Below are 22,411 nucleotides of genomic sequence, written 5' to 3' on the forward strand. Positions count from 1 at the left end.
TGCTATCTCCACACTGGCCAAGCATACTATTATCCTACTTGAGGATAGCTTCTCGTTCAGAGAGCCGATGGATAAGAAGATGGAAACTTTTCTCAGAAAAATGTTTCAGCATACGGGATACTTGTTTCAACTGGCAGCGGCTGTTGCCTCGGTTGCTGGAGCTGCGGCCTACTGATGCGACTCCTTATCGGAATTGATCAAGGTGGAGGGTACCTTTGACATTATCCAAGAAAGAATTAAGGCCTTGAGAATTAAAAAAAAAAAAAGAGAGAATTGATAATTCTTGTATCTGTGATGCAAACATGCAGATCATTCGCCTAAATGCTAAGATTTCTAGTTTTTCAGTGCAGACCCGTCGGGCGCTCTGGCTGAAATACTGGTCTGCGGATATGACTTCTAATTCTAGACTCCTTTCCCTTCCTTTTAAGGGAAAGATTTTATTTGGTCCAGGCCTGGACTCTATTATCCCCACGGTTACAGGGGGCAAGGGTGCCTTCCTACCGCAGGAGGAACAGTCCTCCTCTAAGCTCGAGCAAGCCAAGAGCACTTTGAAACCAGCTGTCAGGGTTTTTTCCCTGTTTTGTTTGCCATGTGCTGCTGGCAGCCATTTTACTCACCTCTCTTCCTGACTATGGTGCATTGTTGGGGATGCTGCTCATTTCCTGCACTTCCTTTTATGGCCAGACTGGTGTGCATCATCCTTGTGAGACAGGATGCAGTCTCAGAATTGTGATGTCATCACTTATTATTTAAAGGGCCTCTGTTCAGTATGCTTTGCCTTTGCGTTGTCTCAGACCTGTTTGTGAGAGTTCCTGTGCATTACCTGGCTGCCTGACGTCCTTCCTGGTTCCTGATCCCTGGCTTGTTTCTGACTCTGCTGTTTTCCTTGTTGCTGATTCCGGCTCGTCTGAATGTTCGCTTTGGCTCCTGACTCGGCTCGTCTGACTACCAGCTCTGGTTTTGACTCCTGGCTTGTTATTTGACTTGTGGACTTTTTATTATTTTTTGCTATTAATAAAGGTGTGATTATTTTTGCACTTCTCGTGTCAGTCTGATTCCTGGCACCCTGACACCGGCACAATCCTGGAATAAATCCAAGCAGAACAAGAAGCCTGCCGAGACCAAGTTCTCATCAAGGGGCGGCCTCCTATTTGGCGCTGGATCGTGTAGGGGGAAGACTGTTTAACTTCCATTCCGCAAGGATCACTTCCAGTTCCTAAGGTTTGCGTTCCTGGACCAGCACTTACAGTTTAGAATTTTTACAAAGGTTCTAGGGGCTCTTCTGGCCAGAACCCTGGGTATAGCAGTAGCTCCCTACTTGGACGATATTCTGGTACAAGCACCATCTTTTCGTCTGGCGGAGGACCATTCGGTATCTCTCTTTTTCAATCTCATGGATGGAAGATAAACTTAGAAAAGAGTTCTCTGATTCCAAGCACCAGGGTAGAATTCCTGGGTACTATAAGAGACTCCATATCCATGAGGATATTTCTAACAGACCAGATACGTTGCAAGCTAGCTTCAGCATGTCTTGCCCTCCGGACCTCCTTGAGGCCATCTGTGGCTCCGTGTCCAGCATGGACATAATTCCCTTTGCCAGTTTCCGTCTCAGACCATTACAAAAGTGTATGCATGCTGAGGCAGTGGAACAGCGATCATTTGGATCTGTCTCAACAGATTTCCCTAGACAACCGGTCAAGAGAATTGCTCTCTTGGTGGCTCTGTCCAGATCATCTATCCCAATGTACATCCTTTCTAAGACCATCCTGGGAGATTGTGACTACAGACTTGAGTCTATCAGGATGGGGAGCTGTTTGGGGTGCCAAGAAGGCACAGGGCCTGTGGTCTCAGGAGGAACACTCCCTCCTGATCAACATTCTGGAACTTTGAGCAATCTACAATGCTCTGAAGGCTTGGCCTCTTCTGGGTTTGTCCGGGTTTTTCAGATTCCAGTCGGACAATATATCCTTGGTGGCTTACATCAACCATCAGGGTGGAACAAGAAGCTCCCTAACAATGAGGGAATTATCTCGGATTCTGGAGTGGGTGGAGGCCCACAGCTGTTCGGTGTTAGCGATCCACATTCCGGGTGTGGACAACTGGGAAGCGGATTTTCTCAGCAGACAATCCTTTCATCCAGGGGAATGGTCTCTCCATCCCGAAGTGTTTGCTGAGATGTGCTACAGGTGGGGGACGATAGATCTCATGGCGTCTCGTCTCAATAACAAGCTACTCAGATATGGGTCGAGGTCCAGGGATCCTCATGCGGAGCTAATAGATACATTAGCAGTGCCTTGGAGGTTCAATCTAATTTACCTTTTCCCACCGTTACCACTCCTTCCTTGTGTAGTGGCCCGCATCAAGCAGGAGCAGGCATCAGTGATACAGATTGCTCCATCGTGGCCGCGAAGGACGTGGTTTGCGGATCTGGTGGGGATGTCATCTCCTCCTCCATGGAAGTTACCTTGTCGCAGGGATCTGCTGGAACAAGGTCCTTTTGTTCATCAAAATCTAGATTCTCTGAGGCTGACTGCATGGAGATTGAACGCTTAGTCCTAGCCAAGAGAGGTTTTTCTGAAAGAGTTATTGATACTCTCATTCAAGCTTGTAAGCCGGTTACTCGTCGCATCTATCATAAGGTGTGGAACACCTATTTGTTCTGGTGTGAAAAGCGTAGATTCCCCTGGCATAAGGTTAAGGTTGCCAGGATCCTTTCGTTTCTCCAGGATGGACTGGAGAAGGGTCTTTCTGCCAGTTCACTGAGGGGACAGATTTCGGCGCTGTCCGTTTTACTGCACCAGAGGCTCTCAGAGCTTCCAGATGTACAGTCTTTTGTTAAGGCTCTGATTATGATCAGACCCATGTCTAGATCTAGGGCTGCTCCTTGGTGTCTGAATCTTGTTCTTAAGGTTTTGCAGCGGGCTCCGTTTAAGCCTATGTATGAAATTGACATTAAGTTGTTATCCTGAAAGGTTCTTTTTCTACTGGCTATTGCTTCTGCGCGCAGAGTATCTTAGATTGCCACCTTGCAATGTGAGCCTCATTATCTTGTGTTCCATGCTGATAAGGCTGTCCTACGTACTAAGTTAGGGTTTCTTCCTAAGGTTGTGTCAGACCGTAACATCAATCAAGAGATTGTGGTTCCTTCCTTGTGTCCTAATCCTTCTTTGAAGGAATGTTTGCTTCATAATTTAGATGTGGTTTGAGCATTGAAGTTCTATCTTCAGGCTACTAAGGATTTTAGACAAACTCCTTCCTTATTTGTTGCCTATTTTTGGAAGCGTAAGGGGCAGAAGGTCTCTTCGACTTGCTTGTCTTTTTGGTTAAGGAGTGTTATCCTCTTAGCTTATGAGACAGCGAGACATAAGCCTCCTCAGAGAATTACGGCTCATTCTACTAGAGCAGTGGCTTCCTCTTGGGCCTTTAAGAACGAGGCCTCTATGGATCAGAACCTGGGCCTCCTTACATTCTTTTTCTAAATTTTACAAGTTTGATGTTTTTGCTTCTGCTGAAGCATTCTTCGGGAGAAAGATCTTGCAGGCTGTGGTGCCCTCAGATTAGGGTCTGCCTCTCTTTCTCCCCCTCTCTTTTGTGCTCTTTCTCCCCCTCTCTTTTGTGCTCTTTGTCCCCCTTCTCTTTTGTGCTCTTTCTCTCCCTTCTCTTTTGTGCTCTTTCTCCCCCTTCTCTTTTGTGCTCTTTCTCCCCCTTCTCTTTTGTGCTCTTTCTCCCCCTTCTCTTTTGTGCTCTTTCTCCCCCTTCTCTTTTGTGCTCTTTCTCCCCCTTCTCTTTTGTGCTCTTTTTCCCCCTTCTCTTTTGTGCTCTTTCTCCCCCTTCTCTTTTGTGCTCTTTCTCCCCCTTCTCTTTTGTGCTCTTCCTCCCCCTTCTCTTTTGTGCTCTTTCTCCCCCTTCTCTTTTGTGCTCTTTCTCCCCCTTCTCTTTTGTGCTCTTTCTCCCCCTTCTCTTTTGTGCTCTTTCTCCCCCTTCTCTTTTGCGCACTCTCTCGCCCCTCTTTTGCGCACTCTCTCGCCCCTCTTTTGCGCACTCTCTCTACAGAACACGCCCAGTCAAGCCCACGTCCCATCCACTCTGCCTGGCCCCGCCCACTCCCTCCAGACAGCAGATCAGGTTAGTTTGTGTAAAGGTCCTTTTAAAGAAGTGCTGCTGTATTTCGTTTTACATGTATGAAGAGTTGGCAATATATTGGCAGCAGTTTGCAGTCATACAGGAAGGTGCTGGACTCTTGATGTGTATATAATATGTGTATATAGTTTGTGTAAGGCCAGGTGTGTTTGTCCTTGCGCTGTCTCTACTGCGCATGACAGCTTTGGACAAACACACTTGGCGCTTTATATTATAGGAGATATATATATATATATAACAGTCCCAATGTGAATCCACCCTCATGGGGTCAGCCACCCAGTTGTTCTGTATAAGTATAATAGTTCCCACAGAAACAGAAATAAACCAGGATTTTTCCAAACAAGAGTCAAATTTATTGACGTTTCGTGGAATAAAACTCCCCTTCTTCAGAACATACAGTGTGCACACAAAACAGTGCTTATATACAGTGATACAAAAAAAAAACCCACCAAAAATGACATAATTTCCGGTATAGTTTAAAGTGAACTCGGAAGTTAACAACCTTCACTTCTGGTACTATCATATAACGTGATACTCAAACAAATGTGCAGTAAAACAAACATTCCTACTACCATTTATAGATTATCATCATATTTACAAACTCATCAGTGTTGGATACATCCTTGTATTGTGCCTAAAATAATCATGTGCTTTCAATAATATGTGCGGTCTCAAACCGTCAGTATCCCATATCAAGGGACCGGAAGTTGTGTCACTTCCGGTTCCAGTTCTGCCGTAATAGCGTCATATCTGACTACACTTCTGTACTATTTGTATACAAACACATATACTTACTGCTGTTTGAAATCATGTGAACATTATGTCTATACCTAAACAATGCGAATCTAGAAATATAGGCAGCTAAAATATAAAGCCACTCGTGAATATTAATTTGTGTTAAACATATAACAGTTCTCAAAAACAATACAGTGATAGTACAACTCAGTTAAAACATAGAGGATGGGCATCAGTATAAGTTGTTATGGCTCAAATACATAGTCATATCAGATACGGCTTCTAATTGGATACAAGAACAAATATCATAGAACTATATAGTATAAGCAATACAATTATAAATCAACATCGCATCTTAGCAACATCGTAATATCACACGCAAGGGAAGCTTTCGGTGCCCTAATTGTACCACATGTAATGGAATGATAACCAATAAAAAGTTTAACCATCCGCATGGCAGCCAGAAATATATAATTAACCATCCCATTACGTGTACTACTACGCATGTTGTGTACATGATAATTTGCCCATGTGGCTTACATTACGTGGGGAAGACCCAAGGGACTATCCGTGAAAGAATGGCCAACCATCGAGCCACGATTAGACAGGCCATAAAAAAAGGAAAATCCAAACAACCAGTAGCATGTCACTGGTTGACAGCAAAGCATCCAATATCGGCCATTAAAGTGATTCTCATTGACCACATACCCAAATTGCCTTGTGGAGGTGATAGGAACAAGCTGCTTCTTAGGAGAGAAGCAGATTGTAAGTTTGTTTGAGGATCATACACCCTAAAGAACTCAATTCTTTACCAGACTTTGGAGCATTGTCATAAGGTTATGTAGTTATGTGACACAGTAGGGGGGGACACTGGTTGGTTGTGGATGGGGACTGGGTGGGGGTGGTCTTCTGCCTATGGACAGGATACTTACCCCACACCAGAGTCGATGGTGTCTTTGTGTGATGGCGTGAATTACTTGTAGTTCACGTGATCACCATAAGTACCTCCTAGACCTGGATAAGTGGTTCCCTTTCTTTACTAGTGGCACTGACACACACTGCAGACAATGAGCTACAGCATGTCCTGATTAGTGGTTAGTGTATGAGTAATGTGGTAACAATGTTGCTAATATGCTATGTTGATTTATAATTGTATTGCCTATACTATATAGTTCCTTGATATTTGTTCTTGTCTCCAATTAGAAGCCGTATCTGATATGACTATGTATTTGAGCCATAACAACTTATACTGATGTCCATCCTCTATGTTTTAATTGAGTTGTACTATCACTGTATTGTTTTTGAGAACTGTTATATGTTTAACAAGAGTTAATATTCACGAGTGGCTTTATATTTTAGCTGCCTATATTTCTAGACTCGCATTGTTTAGGTATAGACATAATGTTCACATGATTTCAAACACCAATAAGTATATGTGTTTGTATACAAATAGTACGAAAGTGACGTCGGATATGGCGCTATTCCGGCAGGACCGGAACCGGAAGTGACGCAACTTCCGGTCCCTTGATATGGGATACTGACAGTTTGAGACCGCACATATTATTGAAAGCACATGATTATTTTTTGCACAGTACAAGGATGTATCCAACACTGATGAGTTTGTAAATATGATGATAATCTATAAATGGTAGTAAGAATGTTTGGTTTTCTGCACATTTGTTTGAGTATCACGTTATATGATAGTACCAGAAGTGAAGGTTGTTAACTTCCGAGTTCACTATACCGGAAATTGTCATTTTTGGCGCGCTTTTTTTTTGTCAGGAAGGAGGAGGTTCTGTTTGTTGTATCACTGTATTTAAGCACGGTTTTGTGTGCCCACTGTATGTTCTGAAGAAGGGGAGTTTTATTCACCGAAACGTCAATAAATTTGACTTTTATTTGGAAAAATCCTGGTTTGTTTCTGTTTCTGTGGGATATATATATATATAATTTTAAAATTGCAGTCATTTACAAACATTCAGATGTTAATATTTTATTTCTGAATACATTTCATAACTTTATAACTTTTGTTGTTGGTTTTTGAAATATGAACAATGCATATTACATAAAAGTAAAAAAAGTAAAATAACAACATGCAAACAATAATGGCAATGAATTTCAGTTAGGTAAATGTGACATTTTAGAGCCCTGTGCAAAAAAAGTGCTGCAGTTTAAAATTATAGTAAGTAAAGTCTAAATCAATGGATGACTTTGCAGTGGTAACTTTCCACAAATGCAGCAAAACTTGAGTTTAAAACTTGCTTTTACTGTGATATCTGCCTGGTCTGTGAGGCCTAGATTATAAGTGAAGCACTAACATCTGTAAGTCAGATAGCGTGGCTGTGCTTATTTCCTCTCCCCACTTCTATAGGGCGCTCTACAAAAGCCTGTTAGGGCTAAGCAAAGTGCGCTAAACCCGAAGGTGTGTTAATAAATACTTGAAATAGCATTGTTCTGTTTTTAATTTTAAATGTGTGTGTATGTATGTGTTTGTGTGTGTGTGTGTGTGTAGAACCTAAATGTTTCTGTGCATCGTCGACTATATAAAGTTGTAAGTTTATTAATCCGCCTCCCCCTATAGTTTCACATGCTTAAACTCTATTAAACCTAACCAACAGTCCTGGAGCACGTCACCTAGAGTTTTAATAAACACATCAATGTCTCAATTCTTGAGATCAAGACAAATAGATATCGGTCATAAAGGGAGCCTTACTTGAGGTTTCCTTTAGTCGGGATATCAACTCAAAGCTCGGATCTTCAGCGTTCCTCGTTTGATAATTTTCCCAGTATACCTCGCTCCCCTCTTTTCGGTACCCCTCCTCAGGGTTGTTACCTGAGTCCGTGCTCAACTCCATTCCCAATTAGTAGTTTTAGTCATCACAATTAACAAGGAGCACCATGACCCGGGATAAAATGTAGCTGTTATTCAAAATAGCATATAAAACAATAACAACAGCAGCAACAAAGTTTGGAGTTGGTGGTCAGTCTCTGACCACCAACTCCAAACTTTGTTGCTGTTGTTATTATTTTAATATGCTATTTTGTATAAAGGCTATGTTTTATCCCGGGTCACTGTGCTTCTAGTTAATTGTGATGAATAAAACACATACATACATACACACATACAAATATCTCACAATATTATGATAATATGAGCGATGTTTAGTGCGGCCTCACTATCCATTGAATGTATGCATTTTTATTATGACCCTGGGGAGGTCTCCCTATGGGTGATGGGGGAAACCAGACATAGACTCCTTGCCCAGTGTGCTTAGAGGAATATGGCTGCACCTCACTGACAAGGCCCACAGAAGGCCGAAATATTGTCTGGGGTTGTCTTTCCTTGTTCAGAGGAGAATTGCCTAGTATTTCAGGCTGGAATGACCTGACTAGGCAGGATCAGACTGATATACTTCAGGAAAGTTTTCCTCTGTGAAAAGCACAACTGGGCTAAAAGAGTCTGCTCCTGGGTGGTAACCCTCCATAGAACAAGCTACTGAGCTGTTGTTCGTTCCTGGTAGAGCGCTTCGCTCTTTGTATGCGTTGAATGTATAGGGCGCGCTAAAGAGATGTTGGCTGCGTTAAATGTTCTCTGGTTATTTTGTTTTACCATGGACTTGTTATATCAGCTTGTGCCTAATCTTAATGTGGTACCATGATCTTGATAACACACCCTGCACTATCAATAGTGTTCTACTTGTAATGTAGGCCTTTGATAGCAAACTCTCTGTATTTCTGGATAGCAGAACAAGTCAAATACAGTGTAATTTTTTACTCTACCAATGCAAGTTTTATTCATTTCACACTAACTGTTTTGTTATATTAAACCAAGTCCAGCGGCACCACTGTTCTTCAATGAAAATGTATTTCATAAATATTCTTACTCATGGCCCAAAAAGTAGTCCATTTTTGTACATACAAGTTTATATCTTGCAGCGCCACAATAAATACCATACAAGCTATACCAAATATAGGCGGAATCTCCCAACCAGATTCCGGAGTGTTCAATAGAAAATAAATTGCATACTATTTGTTGGTTTGCACAGTGACCCACTAATAGTTACTCATAATCAGAACCATATTTTTTGCTGTTTAAAAGGAAAAGTTATCCTTCTGTTCCTAGAGCAGTTTAGCCTGTAAAATGTTTACTGATCTCTCTGTTCAGTTACAATAGTGCTCGCACCCACCCAGCTGTCTCACTGCACACATCCAACCTACCACCCTGCAGTGAATGGAAGCTGGATGTGTGCAGTCAGACAGCTGAGTAGGAGCAAGGACTCTTGTAATTGAATAGGGCGATCAGTAAACTTGTAAATTGGCTGAGCTGCCCCTGGCATAGGAGAAACAAATTGCTGTGGGCTTGGAGGGGGGCGGGGGAGGCTGCAAGGAGGCATATTTAAAGTTGATTTTTTTTTTAGATTAAAAGGCTGATCTGCATATTAATTATACAGCAATGATGGCTTTAATGCCATATAACACAGAAAAATAGGTAAAATAATTGTTTACTGTCCCTTTAAATAGACATACACTACAGAAAAAGGTTAAAAAAAAAATTCTGTCCCTTTAAATAAAAGCCATACACTACAGATGAAAAGGTTTTACAAATCATGTTTACTATCCCTTTAAATAAAGCCATACACTAAAGGAAAATAGGTTAAAAAAATGATTTAATGTCCCTTTAAATAAAGCCATAAACTACAGGGGGAAAAAAGGTTAAAATAAAAATCATGTTTACTGTCCGTCTGCATTTCAGCTTTGCAAACAAAATTCTTGTCTTGTGTAGCTATTTAAGTATTTTAATCATAAAAATTTGATAATTTTAATTAACTTTTAAGCTTGTGCCTAAAGAATATAAGGTCCATTTATTATTAAGAGATTTGCCCCCAGCTTATTGCTACTTCTATAGTCCGCTGCTTATCTCGAGTCTTTGAGTAATGGCCAGTTGCAAGCTCAGCAAGGTCGCTCAGTTTGGTTGTAGCAAACCCTGCAGTCATTATTGATCTAGTAGCTGCTGCATTTTGTGCAGGGAAACATAGTTACTTGATAAGGGGATGAAGATTCCCAGTGATTGCTGGGGACAACATTGCACTGTTGCATATGACAAGTCTACAGCACTTACATTGTACATTTGTAAACTGCTAATGTGTTGCATACGTAGCTCAGTTATTTATTACATAGGTAAGTTGTCTAAGGATCAAGGAATAGCTCAAACAAAGGGCAAAACAAGACTTTATCTGCATACTTATGATTGTTTGCAGGCTTCGTCTTTTCCGTATAATAAACACTATTGCTAGCGAATACATTCTACTTGGTCTATCATATCTGCTTTTATTTGTGAAGAAAAATGGAGAGGGCGCCACATAGCGTGATATTGCTTTAAAAAGGATAATGCGACAAGCAGAAAGGTAATGCGCTTACCGGAGACCGTGGTACTGTGCTGTGACCAGTACTGATAAGCCTGCTAGCACTTGAGTCAGTGGCTAGTATACTGTCAGATCTGATTCCTCCCGGGGCTTTATCCTGGGGCCAAAGAATGGTGCTGCGAGCGTTTCTGTGACCTGCAACTGAGGTGTGTTGCTCAATTGAATTTAAAACAGAAAATAGAGTGAACAACTTCCCAAGTTTAAAAGATTTCAAATCAGCTTTATTATAACGCGTTTCTCAACCACCAAGGGTCGTTTCTTCAGATATCAAAGCGAATAAAAAGTATTATAAAACTTGACAATTTATACACATTGGATACATAAAAAGGAAGTTGTCACATAGGTTACAAACCAATGAAAAACATTTCAAGACTCACCTGAGAGGCCAAACAAAGGGCTTCACAGGTGTTACAATGGGTGTGTGAACAGCATTGAAAGGTCATAATTATTTAAACTTGAGTCAGCTGTAGACTTCAGCTAAAAGAAGGTCTTAGATCCATACATAGTGTATTAAAAAAAAAAAAAAAAAAAAAAAAAAAAAAAGACACAGAGACACAAAATTAAAAAATACAAAATACATAAAAGCAAAAATCTGCAATTAAAAATATATAAATCTTGTTTGTATATAAACACATGATGCACAGAGAATTTTGTTGTATATTTAAAGGGATATTTGTTGTATGTTTGAAGGGATGTTTGCAATACGTTGGGTATAAAAATATATCCAAATAATAATTCCAAGTGATGTGTAAATGTTGTTTGAAATGATGACTAATGTACGATCAGGGTATGTGTGCATAAAAAAAAAAATAACGATAATGGTTATATAAAAAATGAGCAGGTAAGATCTGAAAGTGTATTTAGGTGTTTTTTTATATTTAAAGGGACATTTGCAACAAGAGATGTGTTTGTGCTAGGTGTATTTCAATTCTAAATAATAAAACTAAAATGTGAAATATCTACTAGTGTGCAAATCTTACATGGAATGTTGTCAGTTAGCATTTGTTGTAGTGGAATATAAAAACATAGTAGTGCTAAAGACTGTTTATTGGAAAAAGTGAGATAGCTAGTGAACATCTTCGATGTTAGTAGTGTACTTAATAGGCATCTATTTTCAAAGTTTTTTGTACATAGTGCCTATAAACTAATCTCCATTTTGTTTCTAATCTCACCACTAGAAGATGAGATATAGAATTCCATGGGAAAAATTAGACGATATGTCTTTGACCAGAGTGTAACATGTATGAAAAAGGGGGGGCAGACCTCGGTAATGTTGATGGAAAGGGTGCATGTGTAAAATGTAGGGACAAAGATGATGTTACGATCTGTCTGTTGGTGAGTTATGCTAGCAACATCAATAGAATTAGAAAACCTAAGGACATCTTTGTTGTTTGTTAATAGTGTACTAAATGGGCCTCTATTTTTGGAGCTATTTGTGTATAATGCTTGTTGACAATATGCTTGATAGACATCTATGGAAAAAGTTATAAAGTTCAAAAAAGTATTAAACGATATGTATTTGGCATGTGTGTAGCGTGTTGGAATAGTATACCGACCTCTATATTGTTGATGAAAAAAAGTGTATATATTTGTGAAACATTGTGAATATATCTTGTGTATTATTAATCGTAACAAAAAGGTTATAGTGTGTTGGTGTGTATGAAGTCTATGTAAGTATGAATTTGTATATATAGTATAAAATGGTATGAAAGTGATGTTAAGTCAAATTTCATGAGCTGTAATTGTTGCTACAATAGGCACTCAGACGCAGAAAACAATATATCTTGTATATTATTAATCGTAACAAAAAAGTTTGTAGTGTGTTGGTGTGTATAAAGTCTATGTAAGTATGAATTTGTATATATAGTATAAAATGGTATGAAAGTGATGTTAAGTCCAATTTCATGAGCTGTAATTGTTGCTACAATAGGCACTCAGACGCAGAAAACAGTACATCCACATTGTCGCAAATCTAAATGTATGGATTTGATGTTTAGATGTAATCAGTGTATGGATATGATACAGAAAAAGCAAAATAATGGAATAAAGGCTACATTATAGTTAGGGGGTATGTTGGGGTTTTGAAACCAGAGGATAAATTAGTTAGCTGTGGTGGTGATGTCTATCAATTAAAGGCTGCCAGATCTAAATTGGCATTGAGCCCCAATGGATATAGTGTTTTTAGACGATATATCCAAAAAGTTTCACGTTGTCTCAATTTGAGTAGTCTATTGTAATCATTATTTTTTGGAACAAAATCAATCGGAATGTAACTATAAATATAAGGATTTCCATTATGTTTTGTCAAGCAATGATGGGGTATACTGTGTTTGATGTTCTTTTTTTTACTGTTCTTACAGTTTCGGTGGTGTTCACCCCACCTCGTACGAAGTCTCCTTGATGTGCGGCCTACGTACTGGAGGCCACATATGCACTCCATGAGGTATACTGTGTAGGAGGACTCACAGTTGAAGAAAATAGAAATCTGAAAATTTTCCCCTGTGACTGTTGATTTAAAAATTTTTAAGCCAGATTTAATAATTTTGCATGTCCCACAGCCCGATTTGCCGCATTTATATAGCCCACATAACCCAAACAGACCTTTATTTGGTATTTGAATGTGATTTTTATTTGTTCTCTGAACATGTTTGACTTTTTTGCTGGGGGCTAGTTTGCTTCTTAATGTAGGAGCTCTTCTATAAACTATTTTTGGTTTTTCTTTTACCAGATGTTTAAGTATGGGATCTCTTTGAATGATGTGCCAATGTTTGTATAATATGTGTTCTAATTGTTGAAAATCGGAATTGAATTGTGTTATAAAAAGCGTCTCTCTTGTCAAGGTGTCTTGTGATTGGTTGTTCGCTTTTTTATTATTGGTTAGAATATCATTTCTATTTAATGATGATGCCCTTTCTAGAGATCTATCTAATAGGTATCGGGGATATTCTTTTTCTAAAAACCTATTATATAGGATTTGGCTTTGTTCCAAAAAGGTACTGTGATCAGTGCAATTTCGTCTGATTCTTCGAAATTGGCTGTAAGGGATATTATGGATCCACTTTTTATGATGGTTGCTCTTGTAATTGAGAAAACTGTTGCTGTCTACATCTTTGAAATAGGTTTTTGACTTGATTTGATTGTTATCAATGCTTAGATTTAAGTCCAAATATTCAATATGTGTTGTTTGAATATTAGCTGTAAATTCGATACCCATATCATTTTGGTTGAGATATTCTATAAATTTGCTTGCTGTGGTATTGTCCCCTCCCCAAAGAAAAATCAAATCATCTATATAGCGGCCATAGAAGACCAGGTCTGACCCCAAGTTTGCCGAATAGATGTACTTTTCTTCAAATAATCCCATAAATAGGTTGGCAAAACTTGGGGCAAACCTGGTCCCCATGGCCGTACCTTTAGTCTGCAAATAAAAAGTGTCTTGATATAAGAAATAATTATGTTGGAGTATAAAAAGAATGCTTTCTAAAATGAAATCACGTTGTAGGTCTGGTAAATAAATGTCCTTCTTAAGGAAATGTTCAATTGCTTGTAAACCTAATGTATGTGAAATATTGGAGTATAGCGAACTAACGTCGCATGTTATCCACAATAAATTTTTGCCTTCTATACTGATGTTGTTCAAAAGTTGCAGTAAATGAGAGCTATCCTTGATGTATGAAGGTAGTGTTATTACATGTTTTTGGAGATGCTGATCTACAAAATATGACAGATTATATGTGAGATTGCCTATTCCAGCGATGATGGGACGTCCTGGTGGATTGTTTTTATTTTTATGTATTTTTGGTAGGTGGTAATAGTGAGCTATACTGGGATTTTGTATTTTTAAAAAATCTTTTTCATTCTTATTTAATATCTTTAGGGAAAAACCTTTGTCTATGAGTTTAGTGTATGTTTGTAGATAGGTGTTAGTTGGATCTTGATGTAAAATCCTGTAATAATTGTTATCATCCAATATCCTATTTGCTTCTGTAATATAATCCTCTAAATTTTGTATAATTATTCCTCCGCCTTTATCGGCATCGCGGATGATGATATTGGGATTATTTTGTAAACTGTGGACAGCTTTTTTGTGACTTAGATAAGCATAATTTGTCTTTTGTTTTTTGGAATGTAGTGCTTTCTCGAAGTCTTCCAAAACCATGTTTTGGAAGAGTTCAATATAATCTTTTTTTACATTGGTCGGATTGAAATTTGATTTGATTTTTACATCAGTGTGTATGTATTCATTAAATAAATGGGTAGTGAGATCCTCAGTTTGTGAATATATGCATGTAAGATCTTTGTTCGATGGCATAGGATCAGTTAGTATGACTTGTATATTGGGATTGGCTATTTTACTCGATTTAAGTTTTTTGTTGGCAAAATATTTTTGTAGTGTCAATTTGCGTGTGAAGTGGTTAAGGTCTACAAAAATGTCAAACATTTTGGGTGTATTGGGTGGACAAAAAGATAAACCTTTCTTTAAAACTTTTTTTTCAGGAATGGATAATTCATAAGATGACAAATTGAAAATCCCTTGGTCTAATCTGGATAGTTCCTTTTCCTTGGTGGCAAGGGCTCTACCTCTAGAGCCTCGTTTTCTGTAATATGGGGTCTTTTTCCTGCTCTTATTAATGGACTCTCGTTTCTTGTACTGGGACCTAACCCTAAAAAATGAGTGGAATTGTTGCTGGTGCTAGGAGTTTCAGAGTCTGTAGCTAGATTTCTAGGTTCTGATGATAAAACACTGAACCTATTTGGATGTTCATAGTATTCCTGTTCTTTAGGGAAAGTGTTCAAGTGTTGAGTGGTGGGATTAATAATTCTTGGTCCCATATGATGGGATTTCTGAAAATTGGAGCTAGGTGAATTGTGGTCTGATGTCATATAACGATCAGCATATACATTGGAGGGTTCTAGTATCCGATTTCTGGGATTAAGATGTGTTCTCTCAGATTGGTGTGTATATTGGGGTTCTTGTTGGTGGTGTCGTTGAGTTTGATAGGATTGATATGAAGGTGAAAAAAATGTATGTGAGCTATGAGGTCTGTTGTAATTATGGTTAAGGCGTGATTGGTGTTGATGTTGAGCATGTTGTGGTGCCTGTTGTTTGTATTGGTGTGTGTGATGAGATGTGTTATTGTATCCTCTGTTGTTGGTCCAGGTGTATCTGTTGTTGTAACTAGTGTGTTGTGTTCCATAATGTTGCAAGGGATTGTTGTGGTCAGAATGGTTAGAATGATTGTAATGATTGTCTGAATGATTTTGATAATGATTATTATTTGTTATAGTTTTTTGCCCTTTTCTTTTTCCATATTGGACAGTTTTCCATTCGTTCTGGGTATTATTGGAATTAATTCTGTTATCCTGTGTGTCATTCTGACGATTAAAAGAATACACACAATTATTAACATAATCCTCATGGTCTCTCTGTAATTTTTTGTTTTTAATATTCACTAAATTTTCTTGGTATCTATCGGTTCTTTCGTTAATATCTTTGTTGATTTTGATGTAATCTGGATTTTGTTGGTACACTTTGAGATCAGTTTGTATTTTCTCTATATTATTGCTGCTCTGACTATAAAGTTTTCTTCTATGATCTATTAGAATTTTGATCAGATTCATGGAGCATAAATTTAAAGCTTCATACCATCTTTTAAGAATTTCTGGGTCCTCTTTAAAAGAACAATGTTTTAATAATCTGAGGCCTCTGGGTATGTAATTGATCTCTAAATATTTTTCTAAGGTGGTTAAATCCCACCAATGTCTGTGCTCTTTATTGATTTCTTCTTCTAATAGGTAAAAGAGGTCTCTCATTGGTTTAATGTCATGTGTATCAGACAGTGCTTCTGTGACTGAAATATCTTTAGATAAATTAAAACCCAAACGTTTTGAGCTTCTTTCCTCCTTTGTTTGCATATTTTAGAGTGTCAGTGAGCTAGAGGGGGTGTGAAGAGATGTGTAGTTTTGAAAAAACTTTTGAAAAAATTGTTTTATGTTAATGGACAACAATTGTCCCTAAGATACGTGATTTGTAGCGAAAAAAGCTTATATTGTGAATGTATAATAAATATGTGGATACCCAGTGTTATTCCTCTTTAGAGAAAGCATGCAAATTTGCATTCAATGTTAAATAAATGACAATCTAAATAGTGTTGTGCTAAATATTTGAAAAATAAGTGAATTAAAAAACCATTTTTTGGTTTAGTGTAATCGTGAAAAAAAGGGGGGTAGCGGGTTAAAGGACTACTGGTGTAAAACGTGATGCTAAAACAAAAATATAACAAAGGTGGCTGACGTACTAGCACTAGAGTGAAATGTAAATATTTGACAGAAAATGATAATTCAAAAGTTGAAACAATCTTAAGCTATTGCAATGTTTGTACAGCTGTAAACTTGTGAATAAATCAAATGCATTCAATAGTGAGATTAATATTAAGATAAAACATATATGGTACCAAAATCATAAATGGAAAAAACTATTTAGCTGCAGCCTTGCTTAGCTCTCTTCCAAAGAAGAATGGTGTAGTATCTCACTGGGAGATACGAAGGCGCGCTACTATAGGTAATATGAAATGTAAAATAAGTATTAATAAAAAACCCAAACAATAATGACAAGTCCCATAAATAATTACTCCGTTCTTGCCAAGTGTATCTCACTCAAATGACGAGTCTAAAGAAGAGATGATTGCAGTCCTATATCGGTCTGGTGGTCTTTTTAAACCAAAGATTCCTGTGTAGGCAGCTCCTCTTGTACCCAGAGAGCAGGGATGGCACTGTTTAGGAAGAAAAATGGAGAGGGCGCCACATAGCGTGATATTGCTTTAAAAAGGATAATGCGACAAGCAGAAAGGTAATGCGCTTACCGGAGACCGTGGTACTGTGCTGTGACCAGTACTGATAAGCCTGCTAGCACTTGAGTCAGTGGCTAGTATACTGTCAGATCTGATTCCTCCCGGGGCTTTATCCTGGGGCCAAAGAATGGTGCTGCGAGCGTTTCTGTGACCTGCAACTGAGGTGTGTTGCTCAATTGAATTTAAAACAGAAAATAGAGTGAACAACTTCCCAAGTTTAAAAGATTTCAAATCAGCTTTATTATAACGCGTTTCTCAACCACCAAGGGTCGTTTCTTCAGATATCAAAGCGAATAAAAAGTATTATAAAACTTGACAATTTATACACATTGGATACATAAAAAGGAAGTTGTCACATAGGTTACAAACCAATGAAAAACATTTCAAGACTCACCTGAGAGGCCAAACAAAGGGCTTCACAGGTGTTACAATGGGTGTGTGAACAGCATTGAAAGGTCATAATTATTTAAACTTGAGTCAGCTGTAGACTTCAGCTAAAAGAAGGTCTTAGATCCATACATAGTGTATTAAAAAAAAAAAAAAAAAAAAAAAAAAAAAGACACAGAGACACAAAATTAAAAAATACAAAATACATAAAAGCAAAAATCTGCAATTAAAAATATATAAATCTTGTTTGTATATAAACACATGATGCACAGAGAATTTTGTTGTATATTTAAAGGGATATTTGTTGTATGTTTGAAGGGATGTTTGCAATACGTTGGATATAAAAATATATCCAAATAATAATTCCAAGTGATGTGTAAATGTTGTTTGAAATGATGACTAATGTACGATCAGGGTAAAAGAAAAACCAAAAATAGTTTATAGAAGAGCTCCTACATTAAGAAGCAAACTAGCCCCCAGCAAAAAAGTCAAACATGTTCAGAGAACAAATAAAAATCACATTCAAATACCAAATAAAGGTCTGTTTGGGTTATGTGGGCTATATAAATGCGGCAAATCGGGCTGTGGGACATGCAAAATTATTAAATCTGGCTTAAAAATTTTTAAATCAACAGTCACAGGGGAAAATTTTCAGATTTCTATTTTCTTCAACTGTGAGTCCTCCTACACAGTATACCTCATGGAGTGCATATGTGGCCTCCAGTACGTAGGCCGCACATCAAGGAGACTTCGTACGAGGTGGGGTGAACACCACCGAAACTGTAAGAACAGTAAAAAAAAGAACATCAAACACAGTATACCCCATCATTGCTTGACAAAACATAATGGAAATCCTTATATTTATAGTTACATTCCGATTGATTTTGTTCCAAAAAATAATGATTACAATAGACTACTCAAATTGAGACAACGTGAAACTTTTTGGATATATCGTCTAAAAACACTATATCCATTGGGGCTCAATGCCAATTTAGATCTGGCAGCCTTTAATTGATAGACATCACCACCACAGCTAACTAATTTATCCTCTGGTTTCAAAACCCCAACATACCCCCTAACTATAATGTAGCCTTTATTCCATTATTTTGCTTTTTCTGTATCATATCCATACACTGATTACATCTAAACATCAAATCCATACATTTAGATTTGCGACAATGTGGATGTACTGTTTTCTGCGTCTGAGTGCCTATTGTAGCAACAATTACAGCTCATGAAATTGGACTTAACATCACTTTCATACCATTTTATACTATATATACAAATTCATACTTACATAGACTTTATACACACCAACACACTACAAACTTTTTTGTTACGATTAATAATATACAAGATATATTGTTTTCTGCGTCTGAGTGCCTATTGTAGCAACAATTACAGCTCATGAAATTTGACTTAACATCACTTTCATACCATTTTATACTATATATACAAATTCATACTTACATAGACTTCATACACACCAACACACTATAACCTTTTTGTTACGATTAATAATACACAAGATATATTCACAATGTTTCACAAATATATACACTTTTTTTCATCAACAATATAGAGGTCGGTATACTATTCCAACACGCTACACACATGCCAAATACATATCGTTTAATACTTTTTTGAACTTTATAACTTTTTCCATAGATGTCTATCAAGCATATTGTCAACAAGCATTATACACAAATAGCTCCAAAAATAGAGGCCCATTTAGTACACTATTAACAAACAACAAAGATGTCCTTAGGTTTTCTAATTCTATTGATGTTGCTAGCATAACTCACCAACAGACAGATCGTAACATCATCTTTGTCCCTACATTTTACACATGCACCCTTTCCATCAACATTACCGAGGTCTGCCCCCCCTTTTTCATACATGTTACACTCTGGTCAAAGACATATCGTCTAATTTTTCCCATGGAATTCTATATCTCATCTTCTAGTGGTGAGATTAGAAACAAAATGGAGATTAGTTTATAGGCACTATGTACAAAAAACTTTGAAAATAGATGCCTATTAAGTACACTACTAACATCGAAGATGTTCACTAGCTATCTCACTTTTTCCAATAAACAGTCTTTAGCACTACTATGTTTTTATATTCCACTACAACAAATGCTAACTGACAACATTCCATGTAAGATTTGCACACTAGTAGATATTTCACATTTTAGTTTTATTATTTAGAATTGAAATACACCTAGCACAAACACATCTCTTGTTGCAAATGTCCCTTTAAATATAAAAAAACACCTAAATACACTTTCAGATCTTACCTGCTCATTTTTTATATAACCATTATCGTTATTTTTTTTTTTATGCACACATACCCTGATCGTACATTAGTCATCATTTCAAACAACATTTACACATCACTTGGAATTATTATTTGGATATATTTTTATATCCAACGTATTGCAAACATCCCTTCAAACATACAACAAATATCCCTTTAAATATACAACAAAATTCTCTGTGCATCATGTGTTTATATACAAACAAGATTTATATATTTTTAATTGCAGATTTTTGCTTTTATGTATTTTGTATTTTTTAATTTTGTGTCTCTGTGTCTTTTTTTTTTTTTTTTTTTTTTTTTTTAATACACTATGTATGGATATAAGACCTTCTTTTAGCTGAAGTCTACAGCTGAAACAAGTTTAAATAATTATGACCTTTCAATGATGTTCACACACCCATTGTAACACCTGTGAAGCCCTTTGTTTGGCCTCTCAGGTGAGTCTTGAAATGTTTTTCATTGGTTTGTAACCTATGTGACAACTTCCTTTTTATGTATCCAATGTGTATAAATTGTCAAGTTTTATAATACTTTTTATTCGCTTTGATATCTGAAGAAACGACCCTTGGTGGTTGAGAAACGCGTTATAATAAAGCTGATTTGAAATCTTTTAAACTTGGGAAGTTGTTCACTCTATTTTCTGTTTTAAATTCAATTGAGCAACACACCTCAGTTGCAGGTCACAGAAACGCTCGCAGCACCATTCTTTGGCCCCAGGATAAAGCCCCGGGAGGAATCAGATCTGACAGTATACTAGCCACTGACTCAAGTGCTAGCAGGCTTATCAGTACTGGTCACAGCACAGTACCACGGTCTCCGGTAAGCGCATTACCTTTCTGCTTGTCGCATTATCCTTTTTAAAGCAATATCACGCTATGTGGCGCCCTCTCCATTTTTCTTCCTAAACAGTGCCATCCCTGCTCTCTGGGTACAAGAGGAGCTGCCTACACAGGAATCTTTGGTTTAAAAAGACCACCAGACCGATATAGGACTGCAATCATCTCTTCTTTAGACTCGTCATTTGAGTGAGATACACTTGGCAAGAACGGAGTAATTATTTATGGGACTTGTCATTATTGTTTGGGTTTTTTATTAATACTTATTTTACATTTCATATTACCTATAGTAGCGCGCCTTCGTATCTCCCAGTGAGATACTACACCATGCTTTTATTTGTATCTACTTTGAAGCTTCAGTATTTATTTATGAGTTCTGTCTGGTACATAGAATAAACTTACCCTATGCCAAGAGTGTTTGAACTTCTTTACTGTGTTTTAGTCCAATTGCACTTTTGCATTGCATAATTTACATATAGTAGAGCAGTATAATAATCATTTTAAATAACGCAAAAAAAAAATAATCTTTAAACTTCTTGTTTGTTTTTCCTCATCAACATTTTATTTATACTTTTTTGTGTTTATTTTATGTTTTATTGTATGTTTCAGATATGGGATTGTAACACTGGTCAAACAGAGAAGGCATTTAATTGCCACACCGAGGCTGTTCTTTCATGTGATGTTTCTCCTGATGCTACAAAATTTTCATCTACCTCTGCCGATATGAGTGCCAAGGTATAATGCGCATGTAAATATTAACACTTGTTGCCAGATAGCTGTACTCCTGGCATTGCTGCAGCACTCTTTAGAATGCAAAGTGTTAACAGCCTTAGATTACGAGTTTTGTGTTAGAGGCTCTGTTAGGTTACGACACCTAGATTACGAGTTTTGCATTAGAGGCTCTGCGGTGCTAACAAGCAGTTTATGCTCACCGCTCACTTACAGACAGCGCTGGTATTACGGGTTTTTACAACCCAGACAAGAAGTAAGCGTTGAGCAAAATTTTGCTCCTTACCGCACTCCAATACCAGCGCTGCTTTCGTTAACGGTGAGCTGGTGTAACGTGCTCGTGCACGATTTCCCCATAGGAATCAATGGGGAGAGCCAGCTGAAAAAAAGTCTAACACCTGCCAAAAAGCAGCGTAAAACTCCTTAACGCAGCCCCATTGATTCCTATGGGGAAATACATTTTATGTCTACACCTAACACCCTAACATGAACCCTGAGTCTAAACACCCCTAATCTTACACTTATTAACCCCTAATCTGCCGCCCCCTACATCGCCACAACCTACATTTATATTATTAACCCCTAATCTGCCGTTCCGTACACCGCCACCACCTACATTATACTTATGAACCCCTAATCTGCTGCCCCCAACATCGCCGACACCTAAATTATATTTATTAACCCCTAATCTGCCGCCCCAATGTCGCCGCCACCTACCTAATCTCTAATCTGCTGCCCCCAACGTCGCCGCCACTATAATAAACATATTAACCCCTCAACCGCCGCACTCCCGCCTCGCAAACATTAGTTAAATATTATTAACCCCTAATCTGCCGTCCCCAACGTCGCCGCCACTATATAAAAGTTATTAACCCCTAAACCTAACACCCCCTAACTTAAATATAATTAAAATAAATATAAATAAAATTACTATAATTAACTAAATTATTCCTATTTAAAACTAAATACTTACCTATAAAATAAACCC

The 22,411-nt window shown here is 37.7% G+C and overlaps 1 protein-coding gene across 4 annotated transcripts in view; it reads left to right on the top strand.

The window, feature by feature from the left end:
• Positions 1–22,411, top strand: part of APAF1 (apoptotic peptidase activating factor 1) — a 435,848-nt gene that overhangs the window by 395,811 nt on the left and 17,626 nt on the right. For all 4 annotated transcript variants that reach the window (XM_053717008.1, XM_053717007.1, XM_053717010.1 and 1 more), the window contains one exon: positions 21,304–21,429. In XM_053717008.1, the coding sequence (XP_053572983.1) occupies positions 21,304–21,429 (126 nt within the window). The remainder of the gene's footprint in view (positions 1–21,303; positions 21,430–22,411) is intronic.

Source organism: Bombina bombina, chromosome 6, assembly GCF_027579735.1.
Source record: "Bombina bombina isolate aBomBom1 chromosome 6, aBomBom1.pri, whole genome shotgun sequence".
Classification (NCBI taxonomy): domain Eukaryota; kingdom Metazoa; phylum Chordata; class Amphibia; order Anura; family Bombinatoridae; genus Bombina; species Bombina bombina.